Raw genomic sequence first — 17,587 nt, 5'->3', positions numbered from 1 at the left:
ACTAAAACACCATATGACACAGTCCTAGAAGTAGATTTTTTTCCTAAAATTTCATAAATATAGATTAGTGTTTAGAATAGTAGCAGTGTTTAAAAAAATGAAAAAATCCAAAAACCCTTATACGGTATTAGCTTTTATTTTCTATATGCAAAGGCATTGGGAACACTAATGTTTAGCTGTATAACCACTGTTAGAGCTTCATTTCCTAAAGCTCTCAAAGGCTGGATAATATTCACTTTAATCAGTAAACCTAGGTAATCCAACAAACCTGGAATTAGTTTCTTAAAAGTAATTTGCTATTTGTTAACAAAAATGTTTTGGGGTCATTGGCTTGCTGGAAACACCCAGGAGCAGGTTCACTCTTTCAGTTTGAGTAGAAAAGGGAAACGGATATTATTATAAACCAAATCACAACTGCCATTACTTTGGAACTAGTTTGGTCGAATATCTCACAATTCGATTTGACAGCTATTCAATCGAATAGACCTTTATTGTTCGGGTGATCAAACGTCGAATTCAAACACCAAATAAAGTTAATGGGGGAAAAATTTGGGTTATTTTTCTGGACTGTGTAGAGCTTTTACAGCCTACAACTACATTTAAAAAGACATGTCAAGAGTCCCACACCTCTGCACAACTCTGTACAAGTCCAGAAAAAATCAGGAAGGCTTTTTTATGTTGCTGGCAAGGTCATTTTATGGGGCAGTCAAGGGAACATGCCAGATTTTATACAGGCCTCCGAGAAGAGGCAGAGAGGGCCCGAGGGGTTTCCTCCGGTACAAAAATTAGCCGCCAGCCGCCATACACAGGCTTCAGAGTACAGGCAGAGGGCCCCAAGGGGGTCTTTCAGTTCAAAATTTGACCAGTTACACAGCTCTGTTACAAGTTATATAGGCCTCACAGGAGTAGGGACCGCATTGTTAACTGGAATCTCGAGCTGGGTTTAGTGCATTGTCAATGCTACCTAGAAGTCTGTAATACAACTTTTTGTGAATGGAGTACTGACAGGCAGTAGCAGCAGCAGCAGCAGGAGGAGGAGGTGGGCCCTGAGACGGAGTGTGGACTGCATTGTTAACTGGCATCTAGAGCTGGGTGTAGTGCATCATCAATTTCACCCAGAAGTGTATAATTTTAGTGAATAGAGTACTGACAGGCAGCAGCAGCAACAGCAGGAGGAGGCGGTGGGCCCTGAGACAGAGCGTGGACAGCATTGGTAACTGGCATCTAGGGCTGAGTACTGGGCAGGTGGCAGCAGTAGCAGCGGGAGGAGTCGGAGTTGGGCCCTGAGACGGAGTGTGGATGGCATTGTTAACTGGCATCTAGAGCTGGGTACTGGGCAAGCGGCAGCAGCAACAGCAGGAGGAGGAGGCGGTGGGCTCTGAGATGGAGTGTGAATAGCATTGTTAACTGGCATCTAGAGCTGGGTACTGGGCAGGCACGGGTAAACGGCGGGGGGAACTATGACTCTCTTAAGGTAGCCAAATGTTTCGTCATTCAATTAGTTATTAGCATGAATGAACGAGATTCCCAGTGTCCCTACCTACTATCCAGCAAAACCACAGCCAAGGGTACGGGCTTGGCGGGATCAGTGGGGAAAGAAGACCCTGTTGAGCTTGACTCTAGTCTGCAACTGTGAAGAGACATGACAGGTGTAGGATAAATGGGAGTATGAAAAGGTTAGGACTGTAGAGGCTCCAACTATTGATGACTGTAAAGAGGCTGAGGCTTCCCCTCACATGGACAGTGTAGAGGCCGTAGCTTTTGGAGACATTGCTGTGTAGGGGACTACTTTCTCCTGTCTGCTAGCTGTAACTTTGTAAAATGCGGCATGGACAGCTGAGCTGTGTAACCAGCTAATTTTTGTACGCAGGACTATTTCTGTATTTCTCTCCAAAAAATACAGAAGATTAATTCTGATACAATCTTGCTATCTATCAAAAAATGCAGAAAAATTTCTGTAATTCTTTCTAAAAAAATACAGATATTTAATACTGATACCTCTTGCTATCTATCAAAAAAAGCAGAAAAAAATCTGTATTTTTCTCCAAAAATCTGATTCAGAATTAATTATCTGTATTTTTTAGAGAGAAATACAGAAAATTTTCTGCCATTTTTGATACATAGCAGGAGGTATCAGAATTAAATATCTGTAATTTTTTTGTAGAGAAATACACAAATTTTTCTGGCTTTTTTGATAGTTAGCAAGTGGTATCAGAATTAAAAATCTGTATTTTTGGGAGATAAATACAGACATGTTTCTGCCTTTTTTGGTAGATAGCAAGTGGGATCAGAATGAAGTATCTGTTTTTTTTTTATTTTTTAATATTTATATATATATATATATAATATATTTTTTTTAAATATTTTATTGAGAGAAATACAGAAATAGTCCTCAGCTCAAAAATTAGCCGGTTACACAGCCCCATTACAAGGTGTAGGCCTCAGAGACAGAGTAGAGGTAGAGGGCCATGAGGGGGAGGAGGAGAAGGAGATGCTGAAGGCTGTGAAAGTGCTCTTCCCGTCAAGGTGTCAGCATGCCGTGCAGCAGTTGTTGACTAATCAGTGCACTCTGCGGGGGGCTGTTGAAGTAATTGCCGATCCAAGCCTTATTCATTTTAATAAAAGTGAGTCGGTCGACATTTTCTTCGGAGAGGCGAATGCGCTTGTCACTCACTACGCCCCCAGTTACACTGAACACTCTTTCAGATAACACACATGCGGCTGGGCAGGCAAGGATCTGAATGGCATGTTCTGCCAGCTCTGGCCACTGCTCAAACTTGGATGCCCAGTATAGCACAGTGGGTCCTGGCTTTGCAGGTTGCAGATGTCCCATGTAGAGCTCAGGAATTCCTGAACCATGACTGAGTAGCGCTGCTGTCTCAGTCATTGGCAACTGACTGTCTGACTGTCATTGGCAACTGCTGCATGATTTGTGGCTTTCCTCCGCTCAAAAAAACCCTGCATAGTTTGGTGTAGACAACCTCTCCTGCTGCTGCCACCTATGCCGCTTAAGAGAGTTTGGCTGCCATGGCTGGGGGAACTGCCATGGGGATCCCTACTGCTGCTGGTATATAGAAAGGCTTCTGTTGTTCAGCGAGCCACTGCAGCATGTAAAAGGTGGAGTTCCAATGAGTGGGCACATAACAAATTAACCTTTGCACCGGTAGATTGAGGTTTCCCTTTAAATCCACCAATCTGGCACTGGCTGTGTACGACCGGTGGTGCTGCCACGGACACATTGCTCTGAACGTGTTCATGCAAAGCAGGAACACATTTTTGTGCAAAATACTGACACATGGGCATAACGAACTGTGGGTTTGCGCAGAGGAATGCGTAACGGAATGCATTGGAGTCCACCAGCTAGTAAGGGAGCTCAAACGCAATCAGCTGTGCAATTGCCACATTGATTAGCTTTGTTTTGGGGTCATTTGGGCCATATTTCCTCTTGCGCTCCAGCATCTGGGGGTCGGAAGGTTGGATGCTGCTAATGCAAACCACAGAAATATTGGAATCTGGGGTAGAAAGTGTGGGGGATGACAATGATGCCTGGTCTTGACTGCTTGACACGAGACTTTCCAGACGAGGAGGAAGAAGTAGGAGGAACAGGTTTATCAGGGACTATAGTTTGGGAACCCTGTGAGGCCTGTGTCTGGGACTGGGAGGAAGAGGGGGTGCAATCACTTGACCCAGGTTGGGTCATGAACTCTACTACCTGTTGTTCAAGGTGCGGTGATAATGAACTGGCTGGCTTCTTGTTCTCAGGTCTGCAGTTAAAAACAAACCCATACTGCTTTGCTTGCCACCCCTGCCAAAGCTGCCCCTTTTTTGCTAGACATAGTTGAAATGTTTGTGTGGCTTCACACCCTGCAAAATACTTTGGAGCTAATATGCTTCACAAAGTGTACAATTTTACAGTAAACAGATTTTTTTTTTTTTTTTTTGGGGGGGGGAATTTACCCAAAAAATGCAAGTGTGCTGTGTGTGTTGCATGTGGCACTTTCCTTCAGCAATGATGCTTGTAATATGCAGCACGGTATAAAAATGTGACGTCCGTCACTGCATCTGTGTGATAGTGTGCATGCCGTTGGGGTACCCTGGCTCTGGCTGCCTGTATGTAACACACTGACTGACTCACTATCTATCTATGTATCTGACTGTGTATCTAACAGTGAAACAATCCAACTATCTATCTGACTAATAGTGAGTGTGACACAGTCTAACTATCTAGTTACAGCACTTTTATTTTTATTTGACTTTGACAATGCAATCAGCACAGAGAGGTTTTGTCTGCTAGCAGATCTGTCAGGAGTGGTAAATGCAGGCACGCCCTGGCCCTAAATAGGCCAATAACTGCCTGTGTGGCATGCGGTGACAGACCGCCAATCGGCTGCCTGCCACCACAAAGATGGAGGCAAGTATCCCTGCTCCTATTGGAGGGCCCTAGCATTATGGGGGAGTGCCGAATTTAAACATGCGAACACGTGATATTCAGTTCCGGTCTACCGGAATTCGAACACCAACACTATTTGGAACACATGCATCAGTAATTATGTAGAAGTTTTTAAACACAACACCACCATTTGTCATTCTTCCCTCCTAAATTATTAAATCATAATATTTTGAAAAGGCAATCTCTATATCAAAATAGAACTTTGGGAAAATGAAAACATACTTTTACTTACTATATTCCTTATTTATAATAGGTATAATGTACACTATCAATGTGTAACAGTCTTTGCTCACATAATTCTCATTTTTGTGTTTCCTGAAAAGGTTGTTTCAAAGGAGGCCCTTCCTTCTCAGTTGCCAACACTTGCAGTAAATATACAGTATTAGATCAGCAACTGCAGGGAAGTAATGACAGGTACTCTTGCTATGATTTTGGCCAAGAAAAAATCTAAGTTGCAGGGTTTTTTTTGGAAAAAAACTTAAGTGAATTATTCAAATAGATACAATGTGGATAACACAAAATTCATTGAAGTGGTATTAACCAATATAATCAGTTTAAAATACGTAAATGTAATCTATATTGACTATTAAAGGATACATAGCTATTTGCAGCCAAGCAGGACAGCCAGGTCGGAGACCTCTTTACAGCCTATATCACATTATGCAATACAGCCTAGTCTAGGACTATTTTCAGCCTGTAAGTAGGCATTACAATGGTAACATTACACGATCTTTATTGTGCTTATACTTCATGTATAAGAGGTCATAAGTCAAATAATTGTCTGAAAGCACAGTTCAAAGGAATTAAACCCTCATCTCCTGATCTGCAAAATAATCAGCATAGTAGGTTGACAACAAGAAATATTTAGGTACTTAATTTAAAATCAATAAATTAAATTAAGATTTAAATTAATACATATACAGATATTTTATGTCTGCTTGGAGTTAATGTTTAAAACTAAAAGTCCGAGGGGACTTGACTTCAAATAGGAAGGAGAAGCAACAAATAACAAATGCATACAAATTTGTTCATCCATGCATACACTTGCAAAGTGTTGTAGTAGAAGTAGAAATCATATTATTCAAGAGTGGAAAAAGCATGCTATTCAGTTGTTTGATAACTTTTATTGTTTGCATGAAAAAGGCACACAGAAATATATGTCCATAGGCACACTAAATAATTAAGCATTTCAAGCTTAGAAGAATTCCTCAGAGATTATTCACTCACTATAGTTTGGTTTGTATCTTCCTTACTTACAAATTAAAGATTGTTATTTCAGTTTTACAGGAGGGACTGTTGAAAGCTGATAACAATTTGAACAAAGGGGCAGTTTGTACTTGCCAACATAATATGGGTTGGCTAGGAGAATGTTGCCATAGGTATAGTTTATTTGAAAACCAAACATCATCAAGTGAGATTCAATTTAAATATATTTAGTACTGTGCAAAAAGCAGGTGTGTAAAATGCTGTAAACTAAGAATTCTTTCACAAATAGAAGTGTTAATTTTTTTTTAATATTTAACAATGCAAAACAAGTGAGCAGAAGATCAGAAGACAAATCTAAATCAAATCAATATTTGGTCCAATCACCCTTTGCCTTTCAAAACAGCATCAATTCTTCTACACTTGCACACAGTTTGTGAGGGAATTTGGCAGCTAGAGTGTTGCCATCATCTTTAGAACTGTAGGTCCTCTGTGGATATACTGTAGGCTGCCTCAAATCCTTCTGTCTCTTCATGTAATCCCTGATACACTTCATGTTGAAATCAGGGCTCTGTACAAGCCACACCATAACTTCCTGGACTTCTTGTTTTTTATGCTGAAGAAAGTTCCCAATGACATTGTCTGCATTTTTAGGGTTGTTGTCCTACTGCAGATCATATTTGAGGCACATCAGATGTCTATTTGATGGTATTGCATGATAGAAAAGTATCTGCTTTTATTTCTCAGCATTGAGGTCACCGATAATCCTACAGCTCTTCGACAAACAAACTGCCTTTCACATTTTGACTCAGAGCACTTGCTGCCATTTTTCTGAATCCCAGTTCTCATGTTTTCATGAATAGATGGTCACTTGGCCTTGTTTTTACATTGGTGGTATGACTTTTTGACCACAATTCTTCCATGAAGGCTGCCAAATTTTCTCCAGACATTATTTGGGTATACCTTGGTCTCACAGGTTTCTGCCAGTTCTAAGCTGATGGCTCTGCTTGACATCTTCATGTGTATTTTATCAAGGTTTCTTTTGCTGACCATTGTTTCTACGGTTCTCAATACTTCCCATTTCTCAGAGCTTCTTCTAAAAAGGTTGAACTGCACATCTTGAAAGTCCAATCTGCTTTGAAATCTTTGCCTGACCTTACTGATGTAGTATAACTATTTTGTGTGTTGTTGTTTGGCAGACTTGCCATAGTATATGACCTGTAACATAAAACTGCCTTCCACAACCTCACCTTGGTAGCAGAGTTTGACTGTTCCTTACATATTTTTAAACCTCCAAAATACTGTTTTTGTTTCATTTATTGACAGTATTAGCACTTTGGTATAATTGGATAATCATACACCTGACTTGAATTCTACAAAATGCATGACTTTGTGCAATTGATGCTGGTGTGAAAGCAAAGATTAGCTACACCAAATATTGATTTGATGTCGATTTTTCTTTTATCATTTTACAAAATGCAAAGAAAGCTAAGAATTAAAAAATTTGCACAGCAATATATATGAGTGTATGTATTTTTTATGGATTATTTAATCCTAATTTACATGGTTCTCTATGCAGAAATAACTTCAACATAGTTGGCAGGATACAGTCCAACTTGGCCACGGTCTGTAACTCCTTTGCACCAACCTTGTTCATCTTCATCTCCGATCTTTGTGAGTTCATCACCTAATTATACAAAAGTCATTAGAAAGGTGGTACTACAAAGTTAGCAATGGTAATGTAAACATCCTAGACAAGTTTTGTTTTTCAGTCTCGGATGGTTAAATATGCTAAAATCCTGATTTGTAAAAAAAAAAATTCTGAAAAGTTGGTTTCATGGCCAATGTAAAACTAATTTCAAATTAGCTAAAAAGGCTAATTTCAAACTAATTTAAATTTGTCATTGCAGAGAGCATTTCAACTAATACACAATCAGGATACAAATTTTCTTTCCTCAAGTAATGTAAGTTTTTACAGGGACAAATTCCATAGCAATGTCCAACTTTATCTGGTAGAAATACACTGTAGAATTTCTCTTGTTCCAAGTAAAATTTTGTTGTAATCAGGCCATACACCCCCTGGGACACACAGTACATCAATGTCCCCCTTTATCTGGTAGGAATATACCACAGAATTTTTTGGTCTTCAACACTTTTTATTGCGCAAAAGATAAAAAATTTACAAAACCATTTTATTTTAGAATAAACAATGTTTTAACACACCTAATAGCCATAGTTACAGTAAACACACTATGAGTTTGTGATATAGGCCACTCTTATTAGACTTCTATATAAGGCCTCCTTGTCTGGCAAAACTCACCCAAACCAGCTGTATGATACCATAGGTATATTTGAATACGCACTTCAAGTATATTTAAACACGCAAATGAAATCAGAAAGAAAAGATAAAGGAAGGAGTATGATGGAATTGAAGCATGGGGAGCGGAGAATATCTTCCTTGATCCATCAGTAAGGTAAGCCAACCCCAGATAGTATGTAGAGAAATCTGAGAAATGTAAGTATCTGAGAAATGAAATATAACCCACCAAGTCAATGTTTGCAAAAATGTTGTATTCTGTAAACTAGCTCTTTATCTTTAAGTAAATATGCAAAATGCATGCTGATAGGGAACAGAGTATGGTTGTGCAGGGGTGATTTGTTTGTTAATTGAGAAAATGTATCAAATAAACAAAGAAAGGTGAATAAAAAATTAGAAAGTTATACAGAATTTACAAATAAACCATCAGACAAAAGGGGTAATGTTGTTGTGATGAATACTATTCAATACAATGGCTCCGATTTATTAAAGCTCTCCAAGGCTGGAGAGGATACACTTTCCTTGGTAAAGCTTGGTGATCCAGCAAACCTGGAGTGGATTTTCTAATGTCATTTGCTATTCGTTAGCAAATGCTTTTAAACCTTGGACCAAAGAAAAAGAGGATAACCATGGGAGATTTTGGCTAGTGTTTTGTGGTTGTCAAGCCTATTGTATCATATAAAGTGATAAGAGAAGTAACTAACAAAACTCAACTCCTGTCATATAGAGTAGATATAGAAAATAAAACAAAAAACAAAATATATAGTAGTTAGCTGATTACATATTCCCGAAAGTCAATAATAATTGTCTCAATGTACCCAACGCATTTCGCCAATATGACTTCCTCAGGATTTGAAGAGACTGGTTTTAAGTAGGTAAGACAGTATTTGGTAGCCCAATTATTCCATAAGGTGGAGTATTTGATTCATCGAATTATGATTGTGTAAGATGGAAGGAAGGTATGAAGTGGCATCAGAATGATGAAGAATATATGACAAGGAGGATTGCTGAAGAAGTCAGCAAAAGTTGTTTAAATTTGAGAGTATAGGAATTATAAAAGAACAGTATTTCAAATTTCAGTGCAAAAGTTCATAGTGTTAACGGTCAAAACGATCCAATGTGAGGATCCAAGAAAATGAATCCGTTTATGTCTAATATTGCTAAGCTGACAGCAGACTCTTGCTATTCTAGCACCAATTCAATTGAATATTATACAATACAACAGAATATCATTGTATTCCCTAATACTAACAATATATACATAAACTGAATAATTTTCTTGGATCCTCACATTGGATTGACTGTTAACACTACAAACTTTGCACTGAAATTTGAAATACTGGCCTTTGAATGTCCAATATTAAGTGTCAGAATCAGTGTTTCATCCATGGTTTGCATGTCAGGGCGAACAGGTGCGCTCTGTCTTCCCTTGAAGATCTCCTCTGATAGATTCCCTGGTATGTGTGTCAACTGACAAGTCCACTTTATCTTCCCCTGATAACTCATCCTGTATATCACTAAGTTGGAGGAGGATGATGATTCTCCCTCCTGCTGTCATCATACATCTCTCCTGGCATATACATCACTTATGAAGACAGAATTACTTTGTTACATGATGATTTCTTACATTTTGTACAATAACATAACATTGCATTTTGGTAACCAACATAAATGAAATAATTCATTTGGATATTCATTTAAACAATGTCAGTATTTCTTCATGTTTCAATTTCATCAGATTCATCGTTTATCAATTTTATCATTTATCATTTCATCAAATTTCATACAATAGAATAAATCCAATTTTTAATACAATTGGGTATACATTTCATCATCAGTCACTCAAAAAGTACAATTGATTTTACCATAAACAAGTGTGTTTGTAGGGCATGCATTAATATCATTTTCTGTATATGTTTTCTCTTGTTTCATATTTCTTGTTTCATATATGCGACTGGTGGTGCAACAAGTGGGGACATAAATGCCCCATACCTGCAGAACCTGGAGTGTGACTTTGACTGACAGTTCCTTTTTGTTCGGCCAGTATGGACCACTGATACTGATTTACATAAGTAAGTTGTCAAGGAGGGTGATAAGACAATACAAGCTTTGCTAAACTTGGGGAAATAGATGAATGCCAACTTGGTGAACTCCGAGCAGCTTAGGGGCTGTGCAAAGGCACGCTTTGTATCCATGAAGATACTAAGACTTACCCCAGTGTGATGGTAAATTTTGTGTGCCAAAAAGTAAGTGTGTCATCACCACTAATGCACAGTGTGATTTTGGGGCAAGACTTTCTCCTGTTTTTGTAAACGTGGAAGCAGGAATAGCCATTAACTGTAAGCCCTAGTAATGAGACTGCTGTGAGTAATCCAGGTCGGCGTGGGCTTTATAGGAAGACGGAGGAACACAGAACAGGTCCTGCTTCTCACTGCAGTGATGATTCCTTATGGGATGTTGGTTTCATTTTGTTCCAGTAAGATCTTTATATGTGTGGCTGGCACATATTGGTGAGTAATACACTCATTTATCTACAGCAAAGTGTAAATAAATGAGTGTATTAAGTGTAATACCCTACCATGCCTAAAAACGTTCGCACCTGTTTCTTGGTCCCAGGCATGGGCCACCCCTGACTTGCCTTCACTTTGCGAGCTTGGGTTTTAAGAAGACCTCTCCCTATGGTGTAATCCTGGTTTTGCGCTTCCTCCAGGCCTATCGCACATTTTGTTAGGTTGGCCATGAGACCTGCCTGCCTGATAGAATTCAACACTGCTTGGACCTTGGGGAGGTGACTTTCCCAATCATTATAGTTCATATTTCATTATATAGTGGGTTAGGTTGAAAAAAGATATAAGTCCTTCAAGTTCAACCACTAGGGAAATAAACATATCCCAGATATAAAACCCCATAAGACATAGTTGGTCCACAGGAAGGCAAAAAAATCCAGGTACAATTTGCTTCAACGGGAAAAATTCCTTCCTGATTCCATAAGGCAATCAAATGTTCCCTGGATCAACAGTCACTGTAATTTTTACTTTAAAGCCTTAACACCCAGGTATAATGTGTGCTTGTTGAAAAATAATTCCTAAAGCAATCTATAGTAGTTGCTGAAACTACTTCCTGAGGGAGCCAATTCCACATTTTCAGACCATACAGTGAAGAATCCCTTCCTTATTAGGAGCTTAAACTTCTTTTCCTCCAAACGCAAAGAGTGCCCTCTTGTAAAATATAGACATCCTGTATGGACTTTCCATTACATAGTTTTGTGTCATCTGCAAACCCAGAAATTGTACTTTTAATCCCAAACTCTATATCATTTATGAAGATGTTAAACAGTAAAGGTCCCAACACTAAACCCTGGGGTACACCGCTAATAACCTTGGACCATTCAGATGGATCATTTATTACAACTGTCTGGATGCGGTTTTTAAGCCAGTTCTCTATTTACATTTAAACTAGTTCTCCATTTACAGATTGACTTTTCTAAACCTATTGACCCTAACTTGCATATTAACCATCTGTGAGGTACAGAGTCAATACTTTATCAAGGTCCAAGTACACAATATCAACTGCTACTTCACTGTCTACCTGTTTACTTACTTCCTCAAAAAAGAAAGTAAATTTGACAACTTCGATCTTTCTTGAAGCCATGCTGACTAACACTTATAATATTATTTTCTAGCAGAAACTCCTCTATGTGGTTCTTTATCAAACTCTCTAGGACCTTTCCAACTATGGACGTTAAACTAACTGGTCTGTAGTTACCTGGTAATAATTTGCTCCCTTTTTGAATATAGGAACCACATTGGCCTTACGCCAATCCATCAGTACCTTGCCAGTGACTTAAGAGTCTTTAAAAATTAGAAATAATGGCTTTGAGAAAACTAAGCTCAGATCTTTGAGAACATGTGGATGTAATCCATCGGGTCCTGGTGCTTTGTCAACCTTAATTTTATCCAACTGTTTCTTAATCAAATCAATTCTGAGCCATTTGGATTCATTTAAGGCAGTGACATTGCTATTATGAATTTGAACTTGAGCTCTGCCATTTTCCTTTGTGTACACAGAGCTTAAAAAAAGTGTTTAGTAAATCTGCGTTTTCTTTATTCCCAGTTACCAACCCAGCTACATCTTTTAACCTCCCTAGCGGTACATTTCTCTCCGGTTTTATATGTCTAAAAGCAGTACATTGTTTTTCATGAAAATTTATTTTACAGTATAATATAATAGTATGAGTATAATAAAGTTTGAAACACAAAATCATGTAAAAATAATACATTAAATAAATAAAAAAAAATATATTTAAAAAAAAAAAAATCACTAAATATTATACTCATACTACTATATTATACTGTAAAATAAATGTTCTTGAAAACAATGTACTGCTTTTACACATATAAATCCAAAGTATTGCATTCAATACAGTTATCTTGTATTGAATGCAGTACAAATAGATTTTGAATTTACAGCCCCGCCCTGCGGGCAATGTACACATGCACCAATGTCACCGGGAACTCCCCTGGTGATTTATCGTGTTTAGAAGACGCCAGAGGAAGAAAGAAGAAGACAGGGATTGTGGCAATGGACAACACGGGACGCTGGCAGATCAGGTAAGGCTGTGTTTACTAACCTTCCCATAGGTTTACCTACTACGAGCGTGACTCTGGGTTCCTGCTTTCAGCAACTCATTTCTACCCTGAGTCACACTTGGGGTTACCGCTAGGGAGGTTGAGGGGCCTATATGCTCAGATCTGATCTTTTTGCTATTATTATATTTAATAGATGTTTTGGGGTTTTGCTTCTATAAACTGTACCATAAAACTATCTTTTATTAAATTCACAAATTTCCCCCTTTTGCTATTCCTGTAGTGCTATTACTCCAGTCAATGTCATGGTAGTTGAAATCTCCCATGATTAAAGCACTTCCATTTTTGCTGCTTTTTCTATCTGTGTTACTAGTTGATTCTCTATTTCTTCCTTAGCACTGGGGGGCCTATAGCAGACTCCAATAATTTATTGTGTTATTCAACCCCACATTCAACTCTATTGATAATGCATCAACCTCATTGCTTGTTCCATCCACAATTTCTTCTTTCACATTCACTTTTAGATCACTTCTCACATACAGACAGATTACTGCTAAAATTGACCACATCATCTAGATAGACTGCAGCAAAGTGCTGATGTGGTCTCAGTATTTCACCCATCATACACTGAAATGTGGCTGGGGCCCCCTGGAGGCCAAAAGGCATTCTCACATACTGCCAAAGACCCTGGGGGTAGAAAAGGCTGTCTTTTCTTTGGCTTCCTCTGGTAACTTAACTTGCCAACTTGAGATTGCATTAAGCTTTCTGAAATCATTGCAGAAATGCAATGACCCATTGGGCTTTGGGACCAATACAATCTGGCTGCACTACTCACTTTTGGACTTTTCAATAATCCCTAGGTCCAGCATTTTGGCAACCTCCTCTTCCACAGCCTGTGTACGGGCTCCAGTATCCGATATGGTTTAAGGCGGATCTGGACTTGGGGATCAGTAATGATGCCATGTTTAATAACACACGTGCACCCCGGCAGCTCTGAAAATACGTCAGTTTCTTTGCAAGAATTCTTTTGCTTCTTGCTTTTGCGAGGGTGACAAGGCCACTGGTACCTGTACATCTCCAAACCCCCCTTTTTCTTCTGGGTGTAATTGGAGCAAAGCTGAGAGGGCCTCCCTATCCTTCCACAGCTTAATTATGTTTACGTGATATAGCTGTTCTTTTTCGTTTGTTTGGCTGGAAAACCTTTTAGTTGACCTCCCCTACTTTCTCAAGGAATCTCATATGGTCCTTGCCACTTGGCCAGGAAGTTGCTCTCTACCGTGGGAACCAGAACAAAGACACCAGGATTAAACGAACGGACCTTTGCTGACCGATTGTATACTCGGCTCTGAGCCTCCTGGTCTCGTTGTAAAGTTTCGTGCGCAATCGGCATCATGAGCGTAGATCTAACCCGCATTAAAGAGACATGTTCGATTATGCTTTTATGAGAAGAACCCCTTGTTCCCAGGTCTCCTTGGCTACATCCAAAAGACCTCCGGGGTGTCTTCCATACACCAACTCGAACGGTGAGAACCCCGTGGATGACTGTGGTACCTCTCTGATGGCAAACATAAGATAAGGCAGAAGATAACTCCAATCCCTCCCATCTTTTTCCACAACTCTTTTTAACATCCCCTTTAGCTTCTTGTTGAAGCGCTCAACTAACTTATCTGTTTGTGGGTGGTATACTGAGGTGCGGAGTTGCTTTATACTTAACAGTCGACACAACTCCTTCATAATTTTCAACATAAACGGTGTGCCCCGTCAAAATCTCCCGAGGGATGCCTGTGCGGGAGAACATGGAGAACAGTTCTTTAGCGATTGTCCTGGAGGCTGTATTTCTCAGGGGAACAGCTTATGGGTAGGGAGTGGCATAATCTAACACTCATAAGATGTATTGATGCCCACACGCTGACTTGACTAGTGGTCCGACCAGGTCCATTGCCACTCTCCTAAAAGGTATCTCAATAATGGGCAATGGGACCAGTGGGCCACAAAAATGGGCAACTGGTGCAGACACTTGGCAGTCAGGGAAGGACTGGCAGTAGCGCTTTACATCAGAGAAAACTCCTGGCCAATAGAACCTCTGTAAGATGCGTTGCTGGATCTTCTATGATGCAAGATGTTTCCCTAAGGCATGTTTATGGGCTAAATCTAAGACGACCTTACGTAAGGGCCGCGGTACTATCAACTGTTCCACTACCTCTCCCCACATTTTATCCACCTGATATAACAAATCATTATTTACAGCAACTTAGGGGAACACATTCTCCAGTCCTGCGACCTGGGCTACCCAATTTAATATTTGCACATTTTCCCATGCCCTTGCCAGTGTGGAATCTCGCACCTGGGAGCCAAACCTCTAAATCGGACATCACCACTTCTTTAGAGGTCTCCAGAAGCAACTATGTTTCCTCTGCAAAAACAGACAGAGGAGAAATATATCATTTACAGGTGTTACATTATGGGGCACAGAGTTCCTTTCTTCAGGGGCACACACATCAGTTTTTTCTCCTGGATTACCTGTGGAAGACCTTTCTCCCTTCCACATATCCCAAAACAAGGGAAAATCTCACCCCAGAATTGCCCTGTGCATGAGCACTGTAGACACCCCCACTTCATGACATGCAGTTCCACAGTCAGTTTTGAAAGTAAGCCATGGGGTAACTTTTAGTGTCTCTGTGTATACACAACACGCCTATGTGGGGCTCTTGCATTTGATCAGGGCTTAACAGGCTGGCATGCACCAATGTCACTAGGCTGCCCGTGTCCAGCAATGTCTGAACCGACTTGTTACCCACCTTTACCACAGCCATGTGCAGCTCAGTGTCTGTGGTACATACAGGCTGTGCAAAAAAAGACCTCCTTCTGGCATCATTGCACTCTGTATTGTCTGCTGTCCGAGGGCATCGGGCCGCAATATGGTCCCACTCCTGGCAGTGCCAGCATTGTAACCAGCCCTGAGTATCCTTGACAGACTTTTGGGGAGTTGGGGACCTTTCCTCTGTTCCTCTCCTGATTCTAGTGTCCCTGGTTGAAATCTTTCTCCTCGTTGCTAAGGGCGACAACTGTTTCTGCAGGACTGACCACTGTGGTGTTGGATCCAACAAGGAAATATTCTACGGCCAAGTACCGTTCTATCATTTCCACCAGGCAGTCAGCCGTCTGTGGGTCCGCATAAGTCACCCACTTGCGCAGCTTTTGGGGAAGAGCTTTCAGATAGCAGTCCATAGTGATTCTCTCTGTGATCTGGGGAGCGGTGAGAACTTCTGAACGCAGCCATTTCCTCACCTCATACAGGATGTTGTGCATCTAGGAATGGGGTGACCTGTCGGGCTTGTAAGACCATTTATGGACCCGTTGGGCTCACACATCCAGCTGCCCGAGTATCTCAGTCTTTAATTTGTCATAACTCTGGGCGTCCTCCGCGGACAGTTCAAAATACGCCTTTTAGGCAACCCCCGTTAGGAACGGCGTGACCAGGCCAGCCCACTGCGCTTGGGGCCAGGCCTTTCCTCCATGCAGTTCTCTAAAACCGTATTGAGGACGGCCTCCACATCATCATGCAGCGTTATCTTTTGTAGAAAGTGGCTGGCCCTTCCGTTGCCCTGGGTAACTGGCAATCCCTCTGGTTTGGAAGCAGCATGCTGCTGTATCACATCGCCAGGCACCCGCTTGGTCTCATGTTGTGCACAGACTGCCTCTTGCTGTGCTCGCAAAACGTGTACACTTGTCTCAGCATTTGCTTGCTGTTGTGCAGCATTAGGGAGGAGCAGTTGCTTAACCCCCCCTAGCGTTCTAATTCTCCTCGTATTTCCACGCAAAAAGCGTTACATTTTTTTTCATAAAATGTTATTACCATTGTAGGCCTATAATTCTTAGGCATAGCTCACTGAAATATGTCCAATATTTAATAAATTTAATAATAAGAAAAAAAACACAAAAATCTTTAAAAAAAATATAAAAAATAGTTAAACATATAATATAACCACAGAAGCATGTATAATATATATAATATCAAGATTTCCTTGTATTGGACTCAATACAGCTATTTTGTATTGAACCCAATACACAAATATTTGAATTTCCCGCTGATCCTCCCGCCGGCACCGACAACATGGGGAAACCCCAGAGATCATCTTTGCAGTCGCCGGGGGAAGATCAAAGGAGAAAGAACTCATTCCGAGGAGCTGTGGGGACCAGTATGTTTTAAGCGACCCCAAGTGTGACTCAGGTTTACCGCTGGAGGTGGTAATGACGTCCTCCATGTTGCCGCTACTTTGTACCCCGGCCCTTTAAATTTTGCTGCCTATACTGCACGCATCCTCCACCAAATGTGAGCTCTGACAGGGGATTTCCTCAGGATAACAGAACAGCAGTTTAGGGCAGGTAAAAAAGCGTAAACAAAAGCGGGAGGGTTTATTGAACACGAGGTTAACAAAAAAATGTCCACAGAATTTACAAAAAAATAAACAATGGCCTGGTTTGGCATCTGGCTACCTCACTGGGTGCCCTGTCTCTCTATCATATAAAGGCAATATCTACACTGTTAACTCACAGTTTTGGAGCGCTTGGAGGCTTTGGAGTGTTTGGAGGTTTGCCTTCCTGGAGCTCTGCTCCCTTCCCATGCGTGGAACACACTACTCCCCTCAGCCTCTGGCTGATCACCTTTTTTACAGCACCTGAGTCCAGGTGAACACATCCCAGCCCTGCCTGGGATTGTCACAATATGGAGATTCTTAGCACTTTATATGCCTTATTTTGATTCAAATTTGGGTAATTGGTTTATTTAAAGCTTGGCTATTTTTGATTTTTTAGAATTGGGTATATAATTATATATGTTGGATAAATATAAACAATGGTTGTTTATTGAGATGCAAGATATACTAAAAAATATTTGATAGCAAAATTTATGAGCATGGAGTTTGATATTCACTTTTGATATATCTATGTTCAGGAAATGGAGGTTTATCTCCCTTTTTGTTCTTTTTATATACAGGTAGTTCCTAGGTTACGTACGTGATAGGGACTGTA

General features: G+C 40.3%; 1 protein-coding gene across 7 annotated transcripts in view; it reads right to left on the bottom strand.

Moving 5' to 3' along the window:
* Positions 1–5,554: 5,554 nt before the first annotated feature.
* Positions 5,555–17,587, bottom strand: part of LOC140340634 (protein kinase C and casein kinase substrate in neurons protein 1-like) — a 285,664-nt gene continuing 273,631 nt past the window's right edge. For all 7 annotated transcript variants that reach the window (XM_072425940.1, XM_072425943.1, XM_072425941.1 and 4 more), the window contains one exon: positions 5,555–7,340. In XM_072425940.1, coding sequence (XP_072282041.1) covers positions 7,225–7,340 — 116 coding nt within the window. In that variant the 3' untranslated portion in view covers positions 5,555–7,224. The remainder of the gene's footprint in view (positions 7,341–17,587) is intronic.

This window comes from Pyxicephalus adspersus, chromosome 11, assembly GCF_032062135.1.
Source record: "Pyxicephalus adspersus chromosome 11, UCB_Pads_2.0, whole genome shotgun sequence".
Taxonomy (NCBI): domain Eukaryota; kingdom Metazoa; phylum Chordata; class Amphibia; order Anura; family Pyxicephalidae; genus Pyxicephalus; species Pyxicephalus adspersus.
The sequence above is the reverse complement of the archived record's forward strand: the minus strand, read 5'-3'. Positions and strand labels throughout refer to the sequence as shown.